Source organism: Leucoraja erinacea, unplaced genomic scaffold, assembly GCF_028641065.1.
Source record: "Leucoraja erinacea ecotype New England unplaced genomic scaffold, Leri_hhj_1 Leri_95S, whole genome shotgun sequence".
In the NCBI taxonomy this organism is placed as follows: Eukaryota; Metazoa; Chordata; class Chondrichthyes; order Rajiformes; family Rajidae; genus Leucoraja; species Leucoraja erinaceus.
Window position 1 is genome coordinate 323,325 of NW_026576905.1, and position 24,176 is coordinate 347,500.

The 24,176-nt window shown below is 50.8% G+C and overlaps 1 protein-coding gene across 1 annotated transcript in view; it reads left to right on the plus strand.

The window, feature by feature from the left end:
• The window catches only part of LOC129695151 (neuralized-like protein 4), an 89,150-nt gene that overhangs the window by 50,963 nt on the left and 14,011 nt on the right, over positions 1-24,176 (plus strand). The window contains 8 exon segments of the mRNA XM_055631918.1: positions 295-440; positions 4,345-4,560; positions 6,016-6,114; positions 11,050-11,193; positions 11,915-12,079; positions 13,341-13,499; positions 15,257-15,436; positions 21,665-21,758. Coding sequence (XP_055487893.1) covers positions 295-440; positions 4,345-4,560; positions 6,016-6,114; positions 11,050-11,193; positions 11,915-12,079; positions 13,341-13,499; positions 15,257-15,436; positions 21,665-21,758 — 1,203 coding nt within the window.

A 24,176-nucleotide genomic window follows, 5' to 3' on the forward strand; every position in this document is an offset into this window, starting at 1 on the left:
ACCTCAGTACACGTGATGGCAAACTAGCCTGTATACTGGGTGATAGACAAAAATGCTGGAGAAACTCAGCGGGTGAGGCAGCATCTATGGAGCGAAGGAAATAGGCAACGTTTCGGAACGAAACGTTGCCTATTTCCTTCGCTCCATAGATGCTGCCTCACCCGCTGAGTTTCTCCAGCATTTTTGTCTCCCTTCGATTTTCCAGCATCTGCAGATCCTTCTCAAACAAACTGTATACTAGGTGTTTCTTTGCTGCACTTGTTAACCTGTTCCCACCTCCCCGCTCCTCTCCAGTACCCGGCATCACGCACCGATTCCACGCCAACTGCGGCAAGTACGTGGCGCTCCAGAACGATGGCTGCCGGGCGGTTAGAGTCCACGGATTCTCCCACGGGATCGTCTTCAGCATGAAGGAGTTGAAGCCCGACGAGATCTTTGAGGTAAAGGGACGGCGGTGGGATCGGGCCTCAGGCTGGTAGGCGGCGGGTGTGTTGGAGCAGCTGAAGGGTTTAGAGAGCAAAGACCCTATAGTGGAGCAAGATAGTCCACTGGACGAAAAAGACGTAACGCGGTCATGGGTAATTTGCGGCCCCCATTCCCGTAACCGGCTTCCGTCTCCGCGCCAAAGATCCCGTAGGATAATTGCGCGTAGACGGAAGCCGGCTACGGAAACATCCTCGTAAAAATGAAAGTTATTTGGTATAAATCTTCTCCTCGTTTTCAGAATTTTAATTTATTAACGCAAACTGTTCCCCCGCAAGGTACACAAAATTGCTGGAGAAACTCGGCGGGTGCAGCAGCATCTATGGAGCGAAGAAAATAGGCGATGTTTCGGGCCGAAACCCTTTTCCCCCCGCAACGTTGATTACACTGCGAGTCGGGTCGGGTTACGGAAACGGATTTAAAAAACCCACGTTCCGCTCCGTTGCGTACTACACGTCAGCCCATTGCATTTAGGAGTGGTCTATCTTGCTCGGCTATAGGATCTTTGGTTTAGAGAGGGTTACCTGTTACACACAGACGTGTTGGTCAGTGAAAGGATGTGCAGGTTGTTTGGTAACTATGAATTTGTTTAGTGAAACGGCGCGGAAACAGGCCGCACCGACCACGCATTCCCACGCATCAACGCCATCCTACACACACTAGGGACAATTTTACATCCATACCAAGCCAATTAACCTACAAACCTGTACGTCTCTGGAGCGTGGAGTTCTCAGAGAAAACCTACGGGGAGAACGTACAGACAACTCCCCGTAGTCAGGATCGAACCTGGATCTCTGGCGCTGTCGGGCAGTAAATAATAATAATAATAATTATTATTATTCCGTCCACATTAACGGTACGGAGGTGGAACGTGTTTCCAGCTTCAGGTTCCTGGGAGTCAACATCTCCAATGACCTCTCTTGGACCCACAATACCTCTACTCTGGTCAAGAAGGCTCATCAGCGTCTCTTCTTCCTGAGGAGACTGAAGAAGGTCCATCTGTCTCCTCAGATCCTGGTGAACTTCTACCGCTGCACCATCGAGAGCATCCTTACCAACTGCATCACAGTATGGTACGGCAACTGCTCTGTCTCCGGCCGGAAGGCATTGCAGAGGGTGGTGAAAATTGCCCAACGCATCACCGGTTCCTCGCTCCCCTCCATTGAGTCTGTCCAAAGCAAGCGTCGTCTGCGGAGGGCGCTCAGCATCGCCAAGGACTGCTCTCACCCCAACCATGGACTGTTTACCCTCCTACCATCCGGGAGGCGCTACAGGTCTCTCCGTTGCCGAACCAGCAGGCCGAGGAACAGCTTCTTTCTGGTGGCTGTCACTCTACTCAACAACGTACCTCGGTGACTGCCAATCACCACCCCCCCCCCCGGACACTTATTATTATTTATTCAAATCGTTTGCTATGTCGCTCTTCCAGGGAGATGCTAAATGCATTTCGTTGTCTCTGTACTGTACACTGACAATGACAATTAAAATTGAATCTGAATCTGAATCTGAATAATAACTTTATTTATAAAGCACTTTAAACAACTGCAGTTGCCACAAAGTGCTGTACATGAGAACTCATGGACAAGAAGTTATTACAAACCATTAAAAACCGTAAAACAAAGGACTATAAAACAGTAAAAATTAAAAGACATTAAAAGCACTAAAAACAGGAGCAATGTCTCAGCCAGTGTCGAAAGCCAGAGAATAAAAATGAGTTTTTAGGGTGGATTTGAAGATGGACAGTGAGTAAAGGGCCTGTCCCACTTTCACGACCTAATTCACGACCTCTGCCGAGTTTGCCCTTGTCTCGTACTCGCAGCATGGTCGTCACGAGGTCGTAGGAGGTTGTAGCAGGCCGTGATGGTACTCGTGGCATCAAGTAGGTCGGGGCGTTTTTTCTAGCGCGATGAAAAATGCCCACGAGTAAAAAAAGGTTGTGAATCGTGAAAGTAGGACAGGCCGTTAATAACTCTGCTGCTGCACCACCGGGCCCTAATGTCCAGCTGACGGAAGGAACTGCAGATGCTGGTTTATACTGAAGATAGACACAAAAAATGCTGGAGTAACTGAGCAGGTCACGCAGCAGCTGGGAAGAAACTGCCCTTGAATCTGGAGGTATCAACCAAGTTGTCCAAGTTTGGTGAGACCACACCTGGAGTATTGCGTACAGTTTTGGTCTCCAAATCTGAGGAAGGACATTATTGCCATAGAGGGAGTGCAGAGAAGGTTCACCAGACTGATTCCTGGGATGTCAGGACTGTCTTATGAAGAAAGAAGACTGGATAGACTTGGTTTATACTCTCTAGAATTTAGAAGATTGAGAGGGGATCTTATAGAAACTTACAAAATTCTTAAGGGGTTGGACAGGCTAGATGCAGGAAGATTGTTCCCGATGTTAGGGAAGTCCAGGACAAGGGGTCACAGCTTAAGGATAAAGGGGAAATCCTTTAAAACCGAGATGAGAAGAACTTTTTTCACACAGAGAGTGGTGAATCTCTGGAACTCTCTGCCACAGAGGGTAGTTGAGGCCAGTTCATTGGCTATATTTAAGAGGGAGTTAGATGTGGCCCTTGTGGCTAAGGGGATCAGGGGGTATGGAGAGAAGGCAGGTACGGGATACTGAGTTGGATGATCAGCCATGATCATATTGAATGGCGGTGCAGGCTCGAAGGGCCGAATGGCCTCTACTCCTGCACCTAATTTCTATGTTTCTATGTTAAGTTGGCGATATGCAGAGTATTGCCCTGCCGACTACAAAATTCAGACGGTCAGAAGGCTCACCTCCCCTGCAGATGTTCATAGACGGCAAAAGTTGGAGTAACTCAGCAGGACAGGCAGCATGGAGGCATGGAATGGGTGACGTTTCGGGTCGAGACAAAGCCCCGGTGGCAGTGGGTGCTGCGGTGCGGGTGCTATGAGGCTGCAGGGTGACTTGGATAGGTTGGGTGAGTGTCCACTGTGGAAGGGGTCCCCCACATAATGGGGGACCCCTTCCACCCCAGCAACGGACTGTTCCAGCTGCTACGGTCAGGCAAACGCCTCCGCTGTGTAAACAGAGGATGAGACGGAGTTTCTTCCCACAGGCCATCAGGACTAAACTCTTATCCCACCAGGGACTAATTTACTGTTGTGATGTGTATTAAACCATTTTTTTTTTCTTATCATGGAAATACTGATTCTGCTCTGCTCTGTTGTTCTGTAGTTTTTGCCAGTTTCATTTCACTGCACATCTTGTATGTGTATGTGACAAATAAACTTGACGTCACTTGTCTTAGCTCCAAAGACTAACTGGTTAATGGTCGGTATAATTGTAAATTGTCCCTGTTGTGTGTGTGTGTGTGTGTGTGTGTGTGTGTGTGTGTGTGTGTGTGTGTGTGTGTGTGTGTGTGTATCTGTGTGTGTGTGTGTGTGTGTGTGTGTGTGTGTGTGTGTCTGTGTGTGTGTGTGTCTCTGTGTGTGTGTCTGTGTGTGTGTGTGTCTCTGTGTGTGTGTGTGTCTCTGTGTGTGTGTGTGTGTGTGTGTGTGTGTGTGTGTGTCTGTGTGTGTCTGTGTGTCTGTGTGTCTCTGTGTGTCTCTGTGTGTGTGTCTGTGTGTGTGTGTGTGTGTCTCTGTGTGTGTGTCTCTGTGTGTGTGTGTGTGTGTGTGTCTGTGTGTGTGTGTCTCTGTCTCTCTGTGTGTGTCTGTCTCTGTCTCTGTCTCTGTCTCTGTCCGAAGGGCCCGTTTCCACGCCGTATCTCCAAACTAAACTATAGAACAATGATGTTGTCAAATCAATTGTCACGTCTGCAACAATGGGGTCTGGGCGTGGAGCGTCTGGCCGCAGTGGGCTGAGCTTTCTCTCGCCCCTTTTGCCGCCCGCAGGTCAAGGTGGACGAGATGGACGAGCAGTGGTCGGGCTCCCTGCACATCGGCCTGACCACCCTGCAGCCCTTCGAGATCACCTGCGCCTCGTCGGGGCTGCCCGCCTCGCTGCTGGAGCTGCGGTCGAAGGTCAGCTGGCTGGTCAGCGGCGCCGAGGTCAGGCGGAACGGCGCGCTGCAGAAGCAGAACTACGGCTTCTCGCTCGAGCGGCTGACGGTGGGTCCCGAAATCCCCGTTAAAAATGGCGTCCGTACACCCCCCCCCCTCGCACGCAGAGCCTCCGCGCAGTCCGCCTCGGCCCACGAAATCCCCGTTTAAAATGGCGTCCGTTTCCCCCCCCCGCCACATGTAGAACCTCCGCGCCGTCCGCCCCGCCCCACAAAATCCCTGTTTAAAATGGCGTCAATCAGTGTTCCCATCCCCCATGTCCCATCACAGTCTGCCTTGGCCTACCCAATCTCCCAGTTACTCAACACTTTCATTCCCATTCCCACATTGGCCTCCCTGTCCTGGGTCCACTCACCTGTACATGAGAGTAAATCGCCCAATTACTAAACACTTCAACTCCCCCTCCTCCCATTCCCACACTGACCTTTCTGTCCTGGGCCTCCTCCACTGTCAGAGTGAGGCCCAGCGCACAAATTGGAGGAGCAGCACCTCATATTTTGCCTAATATTGACTTCTCTAACCCTTGCTTTCCATCCCTCCCCCACCCTAGTTCTCCGACTAGTCTCACTGTCCTGATTAAATTTCACTGACTGTAGGCCTCGTTGGCACCTACCCCTCAGTTAATGATCCAGTCGACATTTTCACAGATATGCGTCCCCTCTGCTCTCTCCTTTTCACACCTTAACCTTCCATATCTGTTTCCCGCCCCCGCGCATTTATCCACATTATACTGCATCTGCCACGCATCTGCCCACTCACCCAACCTATCCAAGTCACCCTGCAGCCTCATAGCACCCGCATCGCAGCACGCACTGCCACCGGGCTTTGTCTCGACCCGAAACGTCACCCATTCCATGCCTCCATGCTGCCTGTCCCCGCTGAGTTACTCCAGCTTTTGCCGTCTATGAAACACACGTGCCTCTTCCAAATCTGAGGAAGGACATTATTGCCATAGAGGGAGTGCAGAGACGGTTCACCAGACTGATTCCTGGGATGTCAGGACTGTCTTATGAAGAAAGACTGGATAGACTTGGTTTATACTCTCTAGAATTTAGAAGATTGAGAGGGGATCTTATGGAAACTTACAAAATTCTTAAGGGGTTGGACAGGCTAGATGCAGGAAGATTGTTCCCGATGTTGGGGAAGTCCAGGACAAGGGGCCACAGCTTAAGGATAAAGGGGAAATCCTTTAAAACTGAGATGAGAAGAACTTTTTTCACACAAAGAGTGGTGAATCTCTGGAACTCTGCCACAGAGGGTAGTTGAGGCCAGTTCATTGGCTATATTTAAGAGGGAGTTAGATGTGGCCCTTGTGGCTAAGGGGATCAGGGGGTATGGAGAGAAGGCAGGTACGGGATACTGAGTTGGATGATCAGCGATGATCATATTGAATGGCGGTGCAGGCTCGAAGGGCCGAATGGCCTCTACTCCTGCACCTAATTTCTATGTTTCTTGAGCGCAGTGCAGGCCCTGCCGTTTTCACAGCGCGCTCTTGCTCCGCAGGTGGGGAACCGCGTGGGCGTGAAGCGCGGCAGCGATGACACCATGCACGTTTTCGTCGACGGAGAGGACATGGGCGTAGCGGCTGCTGGCATCGCTAAGGTAGGTGCCAATCGACCAAGCCAGTGCCCAGGGGGATCAGTGGGCGGCCGGGGCTGAGGTCCGCTGTTTGGGCCGCTAAGAGGAGAAAGTGTTGGAAGATAGACACAAAGTAGGTATGTTACAAAACCTACCTGAATCGTCATTGGGAATCTACCCAAAGCCATGTCCGCGAGTTTGGAGGGGGCGGGTTTAAAACGCGATTTTTACTAGGCTGTTCCAATCGCAGATGTTCAGCCTAGTAAATCATTAACGAAAAATCGCTGCAAGACCCGGTCGCAAAAGGTATTATTAGTTTTATAGGCCTCGAATCATAGTTATAACAGTTTTAAAATTACTGTCTCACTCCGCAACCTTTCGCAGCCCCAGGGTTTTATAAAGCAAACAATTAAAGGTATGTACCTTATTTTTACATTAAATGGGGCATGTATATAACCCTGTATATAAAGTTATCTATAGCGAGTAGTTCATGTTGGGCTTTTTATATCCGGCAGTATTTTTCTTGGCATTTGAGGGCACTAATCCAGCGCGATGTGAACGTTCTAAACCAGCGCGTTCACAGGAACCCACTAGAAAGCCGATTTAAATGAGCATTTATTTACAGCAATTGAACACTAAATTCCTTCCATTTGGCCTATAAATTAATGTAAATTAGATATAAAAATCATGTTATATTGTGAATTATTTGTGAATAATCTTTGGACACTTAGGCTATTTAAAAATGTTAATCTTTCCTTAAGAAATGGGATTTTGACTATCCAAGATCACAGCTTTTTTGTAATGTCCATTGAAAACCAATAGGGAACAAGATGCTAATTTCCGAGTATGAAAATGGCCATAACCTTTTTAATACTTGAGATATGAAAGTGAATTTGGTGTCAAATTAAACTGATTGTTATGCTTTATCTGATGGGATAAATTGCAGACTTGATTTTTAAAATCTCAAAATTTTGTAACATTGCTACACAAAGGGCGGGCACAGTGGCGGAGCGGTAGAGTTAGATTCAGATTCAGATTCAATTTTAATTGTCATTGTCAGTGTACAGTACAGAGACAACGAAATGCATTTTCGTTGTCTCTGTACAGAGACAACGAAAATTTTACAGCCCAACCGCGGGAGACCCGACACCTGACTAAAACCTCTGTCCCACGGTACGAGTTCATTCCAAGAGATCTCCCGAGTTTGCCCTGATTCGAACTCGGAGATTTACGGTAATGGCCACTCGTCGGTACTCGGGGCTCTCGTGTGGACATTTTTCAACATTTTTGAAAAATCTTCACAAGTCTTCCCGTGCTTACCTACCGTTAGCGAGTCTTCCCGAGTACCTGCCGTTAGCGTTACGAGTCGGAAAGAGACGTCCCCGAGCTCCGACGTGCCCGCTACGTTCATTCTCCGTGCTTACCACGAGTTTGATTTTGTTTTTAAACTCGGGAGAGCTCTTGGAATGAACTCATACCGTGGGACAGGCCTATTAGGGTGCTGGTCGGCACGGAGTTCGTGCGGTCTCCCCGTGACCTGCGTGGGTTTTCTCCGGTTTCTTCCCACACTCTAAAGATTTCTAGGTTGATTGGTTTTGTATAAATGTGAACTGTGGAGGGTAGCGTTGGTGTGCGGAGATCGCTGGTCGGCGCGGACTCGGTGGGTCGAAGGATCTGTTCCTGTGCTGTATCTCTAAACTAAACTAAGAGGCAAGGACATTCCTGAAGAAGGGTTTCGGCCCGAAGCGTTGCCTATTTCCTTCGCTCCATAGATGCTGTTGCACCCGCTGAGTTTCTCCAGCATTTTTGTCTACCTAGGACATTGCCGGAGCATTGAAAAGTATAGGGCAGCACAGCGGTGTGGAGTTGACACTGTGCCCGGCTACATAGAGTGATACAGCATGGAAACGGGCCCTTCCGGCCCAGCTTGCCCTCACCGATCCATCTACACTTGTCCCATCTACACTCGCCTCCACCTGCCAGCGTTTGGCCCATATCCCACTAAACCAGTCCCATCCATGTACCTGTCTAATTGTTTCGTAAGCGTTGCGGTAGTCCCTGCCTCGACTGTCTCAGATGGTGATCTGCTGCTTATTTGTACTGGTTGTGATCTGTTGCTGAGGAAGTGGAGGGTCTCGTTGCAGGGGGATGCGCAGAGACCCAGTTCTGTGATGGTAGACCAAAATTGCGTACAGTTTTGGTCTCCTAATCTGAGGAAAGACATTCTTGCCATAGAGGGAGTACAGAGAAGGTTCACCAGACTGATTCCTGGGATGGCAGGACTTTCATATGACGAAAGACTGGATAGACTCGGCTTGTACTCGCTAGACTTTAGAAGATTGAGGGGGGATCTTATAGAAACTTACAAAATTCTTAAGGGGTTGGACAGGCAAGATGCAGGAAGATTGTTCCCGATGTTGGGGAAGTCCAGAACAAGGGGCCACACAGTTTAAGGATAAGGGGGAAGTCTTTTAGGACCGAGATGAGAAAAAATAAAATTCACACAGAGAGTGGTGAATCTGTGGAATTCTCTGCCACAGAAGGTAGTTGTGGCCACAGTTCATTGTCTATATTTAAGAGGGAGTTAGATGTGGCCCTTGTGGCTAAAGGGATCAGGGGGTATGGAGAGAAGGCAGGTTTGGGATACGGAGTTGGATGATCAGCCATGATCATATTGAATGGCGGTGCAGGCTTGAAGGGCCGAATGGCCTACTCCTGCACCTATTGTCTATGTCTCTATGACACCAAATGCTGGAGTAACTCAGCGGGACGGGCAGTCTCTCTAGAGAGAAGGAATGGGCGACGTTTCGGGTCGAGACCTTTCTTCAGACTGATGTCTGGGAGGGGGCAGGACAGAGATAGAATGTAGTCGGAGACAGTGAGACTAGTGGGAGAACTGGGAAGGGGGAGGGGATGGAGAGAGAGGGAAAGCAAGGGCTACTTGAAGTTAGAGAAGTCAATGTTCGTACCGCTGGGGTGTAAACTGCCCAAGCGAAATATGAGGTGGTGTTCTTCCAATTTGCATTAAGTCTCACTCTGACAGTGGAGGAGGCCTAGGACAGAAAGGTCTGTGTGGGAATGGGAGTGAAAATGGAAGTGTTAGGCAACTGGGAGATCAGGTAGGTTGAGTCCGCCTGGTTCCTTTATCATTGTTACTTTGATATAATCTTCTTAATCTCTCCACATCATTGTCTATATCTCTCGTTTCCCTTCTCCCTGACAAAGGACATTTATTGTCACATACACCGGATTGGTGTAGTGTAATTTGAGTGGCCATTTGCAGCACACCAATAAATATAAATCGCAACATTCAAGAAGAATTTAACATTAAACATCAAAACATCACCCCATGGTTCCCACTGTGAGGGAAGGCAGCAAAGTCCACTCCTCTTCCCCAGAAATAAGAAAAATAGGTTCAGATAATTAAGTGTTCAAGAGGGAACTGCAGATGCTGGAAGATCGAAGGTACACAAAATTGCTGGAGAAACTCAGCGGGTGCAGCAGCATCTATGGTGCGAAGGAAATAGGCGACGTTTCGGGCCAAAACCCTTCTTCAGACTGATGGGGGTGGGGGGGGGAGACGGAAGGAAAAGGGGAGGAGGAGGAGCCCGAGGGCGGGCGGATGGGAGGGTGGGAGGAGACAGCTAGAGGGTTAAGGAAGGGGAGGAGACAGCAAGGGCTAGCAAAATTGGGAGAATTCAATGTTAATGCCATCCGGACGCAAGCAACCCAGGCGGAATATGAGGTGCTGTTCCTCCAATTTCCGCTGTTGCTCACTCTGGCAATGGAGGAGACCCAGGACAGAGAGGTCGGATTGGGAATGGGAGGGGGAGTTGAAGTGCTGAGCCACCGGGAGGTCAGGTTGGTTATTGCGGACTGAGCGGAAGTGTTCGGCGAAACGATCGCCCAACCTCCGCTTAGTCTCCCCGATGTAAATCAGCTGATTTCAGATAAATCAGATAATTAAGTGTCTTACTGAATTTATCCCAGAGATCTTATTCATGTGTAAACCTTTGTGATGGTCAAGGGAATTGGGCATTGATTGATAATCGAGCTGTATAAACCTTCCCTCTATAAAATACAGGTGGTAACTCATTTAAATCAGTCCTGTAAGTTTAACAGAGAGATCGGCAAACAGCAAAGGAAGAAGAGAGCAGGAACTCCACAGCCAAAGCCTCAGCTTACCTGGATCATCATACCCTCTTCCAGTGTTCACCTGTTTGAGGCCTCCGCAGTTGCCCTGAAGGGCGTTTCAGGCCCTCTCGCAGGATGATGGAGCTCCGAGTCGGAGGAACCAGTCTGAACCAGGGAGTGCAGAGACGGTTCACCAGACTGATTCCTGGGATGTCAGGACTGTCTTATGAAGAAAGACTGGATAGACTTGGTTTATACTCTCTAGAATTTAGGAGATTGAGAGGGGATCTTATAGTAACTTACAAAATTCTTAAGGGGTTGGACAGGCTAGATGCAGGAAGATTGTTCCCGATGTTGGGGAAGTCCAGGACAAGGGGTCACAGCTTAAGGATAAGGGGGAAATCCTTTAAAACCGAGAGGAGAGAACTTTTTTCACACAGAGAGTGGTGAATCTCTGGAACTCTCTGCCACAGAGGGTAGTTGAGGCCACACAGTTCATTGGCTATATTTAAGAGGGAGTTAGATGTGGCCCTTGTGGCCAAGGGGATCAGGGGGTATGGAGAGAAGGCAGGTATGGGATACTGAGTTGGATGATCAGCCATGATCATATTGAATGGCGGTGCAGGCTCGAAGGGCCGAATGGCCTCTACTCCTGGACCTAATTTCTATGTTTCTATGTTTCTATGAAGAAGGCTCTTGATCCGAAACGTCACCCATTCCTTCTCACCAGAGTTGCTGCCCGTCCCGCTGAGTTACTCCAGCTTTTTGCCTCCATCTCCAGTGCCCGCGATGACGGCCTGTTGTGTTCTGCCTTTGCCCCGCCAGAACGTGTTTGCCGTCGTGGACCTCTACGGGAAGGTGGTGTCGATGTCCATCGTTAGTTCCAGCACCCTGGAGGAGACGGAGAGCACCAAGCCGCCCTCCATGTCGTCGGGAAGTTGCAGCGAAGAGGAGGAAGATCTCAGCCCGGTAAGTGAGGAGACGGATCTGAAGACGCTGCCTGTCCGGCATTTTGTGTCTATCTTCCGTTTAAACCAGCATCTGCAGTTCCTACTCAAGGGACGTCCCTTAGGCTCTCTGTCCCGTGAAAACTGCAGGCTCCCTCTCTCCGACAGCCCCCCTCTCTCTCCCCGACGGCACCCCATCTCTCTTCCCCACGGTCCCGGCCTCTCCGAGACGGCCCCCGAGACGGCCCCCCTCTCTCGTCCAGACAGCCCCCCTTCTCTCTCTGTCCCCGAAGGTCCCCCCCCTCTCTCTCCCCACGACGACCCCCCCTCTCTCTCTCCCCCCGGCGGCCCCCCCTCTCCCAGACGGCCCCCCCCCTCTTCTCTCCGAGACATCCCCCTCCCGACGGCCCCCCTCTCCCAGACGACCCCCCCCCCCCGCTCTCTCCCTGACGGCCCCCTTCTCTCTCTGCCCCCGATCTCTCTCCTCTCTCTCCCCACAGCCCCCCATCTCTTTCTCTCCCCCTCCTCTCTCCCCGACGGGTCCCGATCCTCAATCGCCCCCCTTCTATCTCTCCGACAGCCCCCCTTCTCTCTCTGCCCCCGATGGCCCCCCTCTCTCTCTCTCCCCCTGACGGCACACCCCTCTAGCGCCCCCTCTTTCCCCCCCCCCCCCCCCCCCCCCTAACTCCGACCTACTACTTCCGCCCACAACTAATGGTGGAGCTGTTCCCTCTCTCTTTCAGTGCGAGAACGAGGCGTCGGTGTTCCTGGCGACCATCGAGTTCATGGAGAACCACGGCAGGAACATCCTCTTGTCCAACGACGGGCACACGGCCACCCGCGTGGCCAGCTACAACCAGGGGGTGGTGGCATCGGCACAGGCCCTGCCCCGGCAACTGCTCTTCCAGGTATGGTTGGGGTGGGGGGGGGGGTGAGACACGGGTGTGTGAGCATTCGTACAGCTTCTGCGGTGAGCTTGTGGACGTAAACGGGATCTGGGAGTGGGCAGATGCGTGGCAGATGCAGTTTAATGCGGTTAAATGTGAGGTTATCCACTTTGGTGGCAAAAACAGGAAGGCAGATTACTATCTAAATGGCGTCAAGTTGGGAAAAGGGGATCTGGGGGTCCTTGTACATCAGTCTATGAAAGTAAGCATGCAGGTACAGCAGGCAGTGAAGAAAGCCAATGGCATGTTGGCCTTTATAACAAGAGGAGTCGAGTATAGGAGCACAGAGGTCCTTCTGCAGTTGTACAGGGCCCTAGTGAGACCACACCTGGAGTATTGTGTGCAGTTTTGACCTGTTGGCCTATATAACAAGAGGAGTTGAGTACAGGAGCAAAGAGGTCCTTCTGCAGCTGGACAGGGCCCTAGTGAGACCACACCTGGAGTATTGTGTGCAGTTTTGGTCCCCAAATTTGAGGAAGGACATTCTTGCTATTGAGGGAGCGCAGCGTAGGTTTACCAGGTTAATTCCCGGGATGGCGGGACTGTCATATGCTGAGAGAATGGAGCGGCTGGGCTTGTACACTCTGGAGTTTAGAAGGATGAGAAGGGATCTTATTGAAACATATAAGATTGTTAAGGGCTTGGACACGCTAGAGGCAGGAAACATGTTCCCGATGTTGGGGGAGTCCAGAACCAGGGGCCACACACACAGTTTAAGAATAAGGGGAAGCCATTTAGAACGGAAACGAGGAAACACTTTTTCTCACAGAGAGTTGTGAGTCTGTGGAATTCTCTGCCTCAGTGGTGGGGGCAGGTTCTCTGGATACTTTCAAGAGAGAGCTAGATAGGGCTCTTGAAGATAGTGGAGTCTGGGAATATGGGGAGAAGGCAGGAACGGGGTACTGATTGGGGATGATCAGCCATGATCACATTGAATGGCGGTGCTGGCTTGAAGGGCCGAATCTATCTCTCTCTTGAAAGCATCCAGAGAACCGGCCTCCACCGCCCTCTGAGGCAGAGAATTCCACAGACTCACCACTCTCTGTTTCCTCGTCTCCGTTCTAAACGGCTGACCCCTTGTTCTTAAACTGTGGTCCCGTGTACCGAGGTACAGTGAAAAGCTTTTGTTGCGTGCTAACCTGTCAGCGGAAAGACAACACACGATGACGTCTCCACAGTGTACAGACCTTGGGAATTGTGTCTCATGTGTGTTACTTTTCAGATTCGGATTGATCGGTTGAACACGCAGTGGACCTCTTCGCTCTCGTTGGGGGTGATTGGACATTGTCCTGAAAGGTTTAACTTCCCAGGCACAGCCTCCTCAATCAAGCGCTCTGCTTGGCTGATCCAACGAGGGTCCGTTTTTCATAACTCGCTCAAGGTGAGCTTTCTATCCCCTAAAAGCCCTGTCCCACGGTGCGAGTTCATTCCAAGAGCTCTCCTGTAAAATGACTTATTGCACACACAAGTCTTTTTACTGTAACTGTTTATTAACTGAGAGTTAACACTAGGCTGTAGCTGTCCGTGGTCATCACTGGAGCTAGAGAGAGAGCTAGAGGTGGGGACACTACAATTATACTGGAGACAATGGGGAGTGGTTAGTAGTGGGGAGGTCACTATGGTTAAGGGGAACATGCACTGATCTACATCTCCCGAGTTTCAAAAATAATCAAACTCGTGGGAAGCACGGAGAATGAACGTAGCGGGTACGTCGGAGCTCGGGGACGTCTCTTAGCGGCTCGTAACGCTAACGGCAGGTACTCGGGAAGACTCGCTAACGGCAGCTAAGCACGGGAGGACTCGTGAAGAGTTTTCAACATGTTGAAAAATCTCCACGAGAGCCCCGAGTACCGACGAGTGGACATTACCGTAAATCTCCGAGTTCGAATCGGGGCAAACTCGGGGAGAGAGCTCTTGGAATGAACTCGCACAGTGGGACGGGGGGTTTTTGGAAGGTACAAAGTACTGGAGTAACTCGGCCCCTCGTGTCTCCTTGAAATCCCGCAACACCTCGCCTGTAACCCACCACCTCCCAATATTGCTTGTAACTCCTGCAACAACATCTCCAGGAGTCACCTGTAGTTTCCATCCCGCCAGTGTCACCTGTCACCTCCACTCGGTGTCGCCTATAACGCCCGTCCCACCTCCTCCCAATGTTGTCTCCTCACTGTCTAACTGTCTTCTCTTGCGCCCTCAACTCCCAGTGGGATGAGAGGGAAAGGCTTACAATACAATACAATTTATTTGTCACTTGAACCTCATAGAGGCTCAAGTGAAATGTTCTTTCTGCATTCATACATACAAGAAAAAAAAGACCCAAGACACAACACAATTTACACAGACATCCATCACAGCGCATCTCCACCTCGCTGTGATGGATGGCAAAAAAACTTATCTCTCCCCTGCACTTCCCTCTCCCCCCCGATGTCAGAGTCAAAGTCAGAGTCAAAGTCAGAGCCCCCGGCGGGCGATAACAATTGTCCCGCGGCCATTAACGCCGCGCCGGGTGATGCAAGGCCGCGCTCCGGGTCTTGTTGTTGGAGCCCCGGGCGGGCGCTGGCAAAGTCCCGCAGCCGTTGAAGCCGCGCCGGGCGATGATGTAAGGCCCCGCTCCAGGTCATCCTCGACCCCGCGACTCGGGCGGGAGAAGTCGCCGTTGCGGAAGCCCCGAAAAGCGGTCTCCCAGCAGGGACCCGCGGGCTCCCGGTGTCAACGTCCACCAGACCTGCGGTTGGAGCCTCCGAATCTCCGAGGGTCGGGTCGCCACCACCGCTCCTCCCGCTCCGGACTCGGCCAGCTCCACGATGGTGAGTAGGTCCGCAGCTCCGTGACTGGAGCCCCAGGACGTTCCTGCTGGAGGCCGCTCCACGTTGCAGCCCCAACGACAACGGAGACCCGACAGGGAAAGGTCGGGTTCTCCGTGCAGGGGAAAGATTTTAAAAGTTTCCCCCCGCCCCCCCCACACACACACATACCCCATCAAAAAAATAAAAACTACATTAAAACGGGACAAAAAATAACAAAAAAAAAACAGACAGACTGCAGAGGCCGCTGCGACGTGAGTCGCGCCGCCCACCGCCCACTCGTGCTTTCGAGCGCACGACTCATTTCTTCCTGGATGTTTTGTGTCCCCTTTAGATTTGTGACAATTACGGCCCCAACCTGGACACGTGCCCAGAAGGAACGGTCCTTGGTCTCCTGGTGGACAACACGCAAGGTCTACACCTGTACGTTAATGGAATGGACCAAGGCGTGGCTACCCAAGACATCCCTAGCCCTTGCTTCGTAGTTATTGACCTCTACGGTCAATGTGAGCAGGTGAGTCTCCTCTAAACTGTGCAACGTCTCTCTGTTTTAATCATTTAACCTGAAACTTTTAGACAGCATGTGATACACCATGGAAGCCGGCCCTTCGGCCCACTCAGTCCATGCTGCCCAGCGATCACTAACACTATCCCACACACACTTACAGAGGCCAATTAACCGACAAACCTTGTTTAGTTCTTGATTACTGCGGGTGTCGGGGGTTTTGGGGCAAAGGCAGGAGAATAGGGTTGAGAGGGAAAGCAGGATCATCCATAATTGAACGGCAGTGTAGACTTGATGGGCTGAATGGCCTAATTCTGTTCCTAGAACGTATGAACTTATGAAACCGGCATGCCTTTGGAGTGTAGGAGGCAACGCTCAGGGTAAACCCACGCATAGAAACATAGAAATTAGGTGCAGGAGTAGAGGCCATTCGGCCCTTCGAGCCTGCACCGCCATTCAATGTGATCATGGCTGATCATCCAACTCAGTATCCCGTACCTGCCTTCTCTCCATACCCTCTGATCCCCTTAGCCACAAGGGTCACATCTAACTCCCTCTTAAATATAGCCAATGAACTGTGTGGCCTCGACTACCCTCTGTGGCAGAGAGTTCCAGAGATTCACCACTCTCTGTGTGTGAAAAAAGTTCTTCTCATCTCGGTTTTAAAGGATTTCCCCCTTATCCTTAAGCTGTGACCCCTTGTCCTGGACTTCCCCAACATCGGGAACAATCTTCCTGCATCTAGCCTGTCCAACCCCTTAAGAATTTTGTAAGTCATAGGGAGAACGAACAAACTCCGTACAGACAGCACCCGGAGTCAAGATCGAAGGCGGGTCACTGGCTCAACGTTACCGCTGCCCTAAGAGTGAATAAAGTCACATAAAGGGGAATAGATCGGATGAATGATGAGTTTTAGATAAGATTTATATCCTCCTCTCCCTCTCCCACCCCCCCCAACCTCCACAGAGTAGTTTTAGTTCAGAGATTCATCATGGAAACAGGCCCTTCGGCCCACCGAGTCCACGCCGACCATCCATCACCCGTTCTATCTTATCCCACTTTCTCATCCACCCCAGATGGTAGTCGGAACTTTTTTTTCCCAGAACACTGGAGAGCACGGCTTTAAGATTCAAGATTCAAGAAATGTTATTGCCATGTCAACAAGTTGATAGGAATGTGTCTTGGTTTGCTCTCAGACAGATACAATGCAGTGCAATGCAATCACCACATACACCACTAAATAATACAGACAATACCGTACGATGGACAATATATACAGGAAGGACAGTCAAGTCAAGTTTATTTGTCACATACACATACGAGATGTGCAGTGAAATGAAATTGGCAATGCTCGCGGACTATTGTGCAATAGACAAACAACAAAACAACCAAACAAATTATAAACACAATCATAACACACATATTCTTTTACATAATAAATAATGGAAGGAAAAACGTTCAGTCGAGTTAGTCCCTGGTGAGATAGGCGTTTACAGTCCGAATTGCCTCTGGGAAGAAACTCCTTCTCAACCTCTCCGTTCTCACCGCATGGCAACGGAGGCGTTTGCCTGACGGTAGCAGCTGGAACAGTCCGTTGCAGGGGTGGAAGAGGTCTCTCATGATTTTATTTGCTCTGGAGTTGCACCTCCTGTTGTATAGTTCCTGCAGGGGGGCGAGTGAAGTTCCCATAGTGCGTTCGGCCGAACGCACTACTCTCTGCAGAGCCTTCTTGTCCTTGGCAGAGCAATTCCCAAACCAGATGGTAATGTTCCCGGACAAGATGCTTTCCACCGCCGCTGCGTAGAAGCACTGGAGGATCCTCGGAGACACTCTGAATTTCCTCAATTGCCTGAGGTGGTAAAGGCGCTGCCTTGCCTTACTCACGAGTGCTGAGGCGTGTGATGCCCATGTCATATCCTCGGAGATGTGGACTCCCAGATATTTAAAACAGTTCACCCTATCCACAGGATCCCCATTTATCCCCAATGGAGTGTACGTCCTCGGATGATGTGCCCTCCTAAAGTCCATGATCAGCTCCTTCGTTTTTTTGATGTTCAAGAGGAGGCTGTTCTCCTGGCACCAGAGTGCTAGATCAGTCACCTCCTCCCGGTAGGCCTTCATACCCAGCAGCGTCATACTCAGCGTAAGTGCAAGTGCAAAAGAAAGTGCAAAGTGATTAGTGCAAATTCAAATATCTGATGGCTTGGAGGTAGGTGCTGTCTCTGAAGCGAGATGTTTTACTTTTAATGCTTCTATATCTCCTTCCTGATGGGAGGAGATTAAAGAGTGTGAAAGTGATCTACTGTGATTTTCCTGGCCTTTCTGGTGAGTCTTGTTGAGTAAAGTGATGTCTCTTTAAGGTGAGAGAGGCAAAGTTTAACGGAGACGAGATGACCCGCGGACCCGTTGGATTCCCCCTCCCCCCCCAACGCAATATTCCACCACTCACCCAAGCACCCATACATACACGAGGCCATGTGCAGACAAAATGGCGAATCCAGCCCGGCAAACTTCCCGCACCTGCGCAGGCGCGGCTTACAGTTCCCCGTTGCGACGCGAGGTCAAAATGGCGGCGGGCCCAGCCACCCTCCCCCAACTGCGCACGTGCGGGCACAGGCGCCATTTTAAATTGTGACGTGGCTGACAGTCCCGGCAAGTCACAGAGGGTTGTGGGTGCATGGACCGCACTGCGGAGGGTGGTTGCAGACACAATAGTGGCATTCGAGAGACTTTTGGACAAGCATATGGACATGGAGAGATGGAGTATATGCAGGCAGGTGGGAATTATTCTTGGCATCATGTTCGGCACAGATATTTGAGGAAGGACATTCTTGCTATTGGGGGAGTGCAGCGTAGGTTCATCAGGTTAAATCCCGGGATGGCAGGACTGTCATATGATGATATTCACTGGAATTTAGAAGGATGAGAGAGGATCTTATGGAAACGCATCAAATTCTTAAGGGATTGGACAGGGAAAATGTTCCCCATGTTGGGGGTGTCCAGAACCAGGGGTCACCCACAGTTTAAGAATAAGGGGTCGGCCATTTTGGACTGAGATGTGGAAAAACCTTTTCACCCAGAGAGTTGTGAATCTGTGGAATTCTCTGCCACAGAAAAGGCAGTGGAGGCCGATGTTTTCAAGAGAGAGTTGGGTATAGCTCTTGGGGCTAACGGAATCAAAGGATTATGAGGAGAAAGCAGGAACGGGGTACAGATTGTGGATGATCAGCCATGATCATATTGAATGGCGGTGCTGGTTCAAAGGGCCGAATGGCCTCTACTCCTGCACCTATTTTCTATGTCTATGTTTCCTGTAAGTGTACAGTTTTTTTGTATGACATCATTAATTACTTCACCTTGCTCTAAAACCTTCTGCGTTTAACTGTAAATTGAATTACATTAAGATTATCCCAAAATAGTTCCCTAATTTCATTATTTTGGAGCCAGTCAGCTCTGTGAGCTCAACTAAACCGTGCAGCGTTTGTTCTCTCAAACCCCAGGCGCTGTCAGCTAGTCTTATCCGCTATGCCTCAAATGCATCGATTCGGAACAAAAGGTGTTTTTAAGTGATAGCAGCAGAATTAGGCCATTCGGCCCGTCAAGTCTACCCCTCCATTCAATCATGGCTGATCTATCTCTCCCTCTCACACCCATTCTCCTGCCTTCTCCCCATGACACCCGTACTAATCAAGAGTCTATCCATCTAACTGCATATAAAAACCATACAACAATTGAGCCTGACCTTCTTAGTTTAGTCCGTGCAGGCCCTTAATCCCCCTAGTCGGGTCCGTGCGTTCAGCGACCCGCACAATTCCCTTCCCATCCATATAACCCATCCAATTTGACCAATGATAAAAAACGAACCTACAAACCCGCACCTCATTGGAAGTGTTCCACACAGCTACCACTCTCTGAATTGAAGTTCCCCCTGATGTTACCCCTAAACTAATCCTTTCAGGAAATGTCATGTCCCCAACAGAATCTTCCCTACTCTCAGTGGGAAAACCTGTTCCACGTCAACTCAGTCTATCCCTCTCATCATTTTAAAAACCTCTATCAATCCCCCCTTAACCTTCTGCTCTCCAAAATAAAGCCCTAACTTGTTTTTGTGCATTATCTGTAACTTAGTTGCAGAAACCCAGGCAACATTCTATAAATCTCCTCTGTTGCACATTTTGTTGCAATCCTTCTCTATACTGAGGTGACCAAACTTGACACCACCTCCAGAATTGGAGTGGGTGATGGGGTTGTACAATTTTGAACCTAGTTTGTTCAGAGTTCTGGCCTCTGCCACCTGCTGGACCGTTAGTTGCTCTGCCCCAACCACTGAGCTTCCTGTACACCGCCTCCATATGACTCTTCCAGTCCAGCTCACTGTCAAGCTGCACACCAAGGTACCTGTGGTTGGCGACCACCTCCACCTCAGTGCCCCTGATGGTGCTTGGTGTTGGTTGAGTCCTCCTCCTCCTCCCCCTCCTGATCCCGGAGGAAACCCACGCAGGTCACGGGGAGAACGTACAAACTCCGTACAGACAGCACCCGTAGTCGGGATGGAACCCGGGTCTCCGGCGCTGCATTCGCTGTAATGCCCCTGTCCCACTTAGGAAACCTGAACGGAAACCTCTGGAGACTTTGTGCCCCACCAAAGGTTTCCGTGCGGTTACCGGAGGTTCCTGAAGGTTTTTGTCAGTCTCCCTAATGGTTGAAAGTGGTTTCCGCTTCCTCTATGTTCCGGCGATTATTTCAAAAAATTCAAAACCGGCAACGACTAAAAATAGGTTGCCGTTTTAAAAACCGGTAATTTTTTTAGTCAAAGCCGGTTGCGATGCTAGTTGAAGGTGGTTGCCGGAGGTTGCAGGTGGTTGCAGGTGGCTGCCGGAGGTTGAAGGTTTGCCGGGTGGGTGGTTGCCGGAGGTTGCAGGTGGTTGCCGGAGGTTGCAGGTGGTTGCCGGAGGTTGCAGGTGGTTGCCGGAGGTTGCAGGTGGTTGCCGGTGGTTGTAGGTGGTTGCAGGTGGTTGCCGGAGGTTGGGTGGTTGCAGGTGGTTGCCGGAGGTTGCAGGTGGTTGCCGGAGGTTGCAGGTGGTTGCCGGAGGTTGGTTGCCGGAGGTTGCCGGAGGTTGCAGGTGGTTGCCGGAGGTTGCAGGTGGTTGCCGGAGGTTGCAGGTGGTTGCCGGAGGTTGCAGGTAGTTGCCGGAGGTTGCAGGTGGTTGCAGGTGGTTGCAGGAGGTTGCAGGTGGTTGCAGGAGGTTGCAGGAGGTTGCAGGAGGTTGCAGGAGGTTGCAGGAGGTTGCAGGTGGTTGCAGGAGGTTGCAGGAGGTTGCAGGAGGTTGCAGGAGGTTGCCGGAGGTTGCAGGAGGTTGCAGGAGGTTGCAGGAGGTTGCAGGTGGTTGCAGGAGGTTGCAGGAGGTTGCAGGTGGTTGCAGGAGGTTGCAGGTTGCAGGAGGTTGCAGGAGGTTGCCGGAGGTTGCAGGTGGTTGCAGGAGGTTGCAGGTGGTTGCAGGAGGTTGCAGGTGGTTGCCGGTTGCAGGAGGTTGCAGGAGGTTGCAGGAGGTTGCCGGAGGTGCAGGAGGTTGCAGGTGGTTGCCGGAGGTTGCAGGTGGTTGCAGGAGGTTGCAGGTGGTTGCCGGAGGTTGCAGGTAGTGGAAGGTAAGGCAGCAACTCTACCCGCTGCGCCACCGTGACCGGCAAAGCAGACCGCAAACGTGTGGCAAAGAATTCCACTGATTCACCACCCTCTGACCGAAGAATTTCTTCCCCATCTCCTTCCTAAAGGAACGTTCTTAAGGGGTTGGACAGGCTAGATGCAGGAAGATTGTTCCCGATGTTGGGGAAGTCCAGGACAAGGGGTCACAGCTTAAGGATAAGGGGGAAATCCTTTAAAACCGAGATGAGAAGAACTTTTTTCACACAGAGAGTGGTGAATCTCTGGAACTCTCTGCTACAGAGGGTAGTCGAGGCCACAGTTCATTGGCTATATTTAAGAGGGAGTTAGATGTGGCCCTTGTGGCTAAGGGGATCAGGGGGTATGGAGAGAAGGCAGGTACGGGATACTGAGTTAGATGATCAGCCATGATCATATTGAATGGCGGTGCAGGCTCGAAGGGCCGAATGGCCTCTACTCCTGCACCTAATTTCTATGTTCTTTAAATCTGAGGCTGTGCCCTCTGGTCCTGGACTCTCCCACATCAAGTTTTTCCTGGTCTAATTCTCGGGCCTAACGTGCTTTATTCTGGACAGGTTACCATAGTGACCAACGATATCATGGCCCCGGGAAGTGATGGCAGCCACTTGTGTTGCCAGGGCGACGTGGAGAAGGCCGGGGTGGTTGACGGTAAGTGGGAACCTGGGAGCGTCTCTTCTCCAGAGGGAGGGGAACGATGGGGGGAGGGGCGGGGGGACAACTGGGGTCTTGAACTGGCCACGACAACTGTCATGTTACTGTGCAAGGATGAACTGTCAAGTCAAGTCAAGTCAAGTTTATTTGTCACATACACATACGAGATGTGCAGTGAAATGAAAGTGACAATGCTCGCGGACTTTTGTGCAAAAGACAAACAACAAAACAACCAAACAAATTATAAACACAATCATAACACACATATTCTTTTACATAATAAATAATGGAAGGAAAAAACGTTCAGTAGAGTTAGTCCCTGGTGAGATGGGCATTTACAGTCCGAATTGCCTCTGGGAAGAAACTCCTTCTCAACCTCTCCGTTCTCACTGCATGGCAACGGAGGCGTTTGCCTGACCGTAGCGGCTGGAACAGTCCGTTGCAGGGGTGGAAGAGGTCTCTCATGATTTTGTTTGCTCTGGAGTTGCACCTCCTGCTGTATAGTTCCTGCAGGGGGGTGAGTGAAGTTCCCATAGTGCGTTCGGCCGAACGCACTACTCTCTGCAGAGCCTTCTTGTCCTTGGCAGAGCAATTCCCAAACCAGATGGTAATGTTCCTGGACAAGATGCTTTCCACCGCCACTGCAGATGCTGGTTAAAATGGAAGGCTGACACAAAAAGCTGGAGTAACTCAGCGGGACGGGCAGCATCTTTGGAGAGAAGGAATGGGTGACGTTTCGGGCCTTCGGTCTGAAGAAGGGTCTCGACCCATTCCTTCTCTCCAGAGATGTTGCCCGTCCCGCTGAGTTACTCCAGCATTTTGTGTCCAAGATGAATTGGTAGCCGTTGGACTGGGAGATGAGAGTGAGACTGGGAGTGACAGCAGGCCCTCGTTGCAGCTGAGTTGTCTGTCCTTAGTCAATAGCCTCTCCCCACCCCCCGCAGTGTCTCCCCCGCGACCACCATCTCCCTTGGCCTGCCGGATCTCCCGGCTCATCGCCATCTTAACTCCCTTTTCCCATTCCCGCCACCGATCTTTCTGTTACTGGCCGGCCTCTGTTGCTGTGGTGAGGCCCAGACACAAACTGGAGGAACGGCACCTCGTGTTCTGCTTGCCCACCTTGCAACCCAACGGTATCATCGTTGAATTCTCCAATTTTAACAACATAACCCCCTTCCCTGAGGAAGCACAATCAGGCAGCGATGGTCCGATTCTACACGGCCATCGTAGAGTCTGTCCTCGCCTTCTCCATCATGGTCTGGTTTGGCTCAGCCACCAAGCACGACACCTGGAGGCTGCAGCGAATCGTCCGATCAGCAGAGAAGGTTATTGGCTGCAACCATCCCTCCATCGACGAACTGTACACTGCAAGGGCCAGGAAGCGAGCGGGCAAGATCATCTCCGACCCCTCTCACCCTGGCCACAAACTCTTTGAATCACTTCCCTCCAGAAGGCAACTCCGGACTGTCAAAGCTGCCACAGCCAGACATAAAACAGTTTTTATCCACGAGTAGTTGCTCTACTCAACAGCCAAAAATCTGTAGCCTCCCTTTGATCTGGTATTTTGTTGGCTCACATGCTTGATCAATGGTGTTTTATCATTCATGTTTTATTATTATTAATGTTTAGTGTTTTCCGAGACATTCGTAACTGTCACTGTATGTCATGTTGTTACTTGTGAGCGGAGCACCAAGGCAAATTCCTTGTATGTGAATACTTGGCCAATAAACTTACTGACTCACTTGAACATTGACTTCTCCAATTTCAGGTAGTCCCTGCTTTCTCCCTCCTTCCCCTCCCCTTCCCAGCTCTCCCACAGCCCATTGTCTCCGCCTCTTCCATCTACCCACCACTCACATGGGTCTTGATCCGAAACGCCGCCTATTTCCTTCACTCCATAGATGCTGCCTCACTCGCTGAGTTTCTCCAGCATTTTTGTCTACCTTCCCTTTACCTTTCCCCTCTATTCCACCTGGGAGCGCCCCCCATTTCTCCCGCTATTCCGCCCCTTTCCCCCTCACCCTTCCACCTCTATCCCTTCCTCCGGCTTCACATTTCGCACCCCTTCCCTGCTCATCATGCACCCTTTTATCTCCTCTTCAGTGTTGCCTCTAGTCTTTGTCCACCCATCCGCCATCAAAAGCTCTTCACTGCACCTCGGTACACGTGATAATCAACTCAGCGAGACCCCCCATCCCTCCCCCTTTATCCACCTATCGCTTGTCGAGCTTTGTCCCACCCCCACCTCTTTTCCAGCCTCCCCCCCCCCAACATTCTATGGACAAGCTAGATGCAGGAAACATGTTCCCAATGTTGGGCGAGTCCAGAACCAGGGGCCACACACACAGTCTTAGAATAAAGGGGAGGCCATTTAAGACTGAGGTGAGAAAAAACTTTTTCACCCAGAGAGTTGTG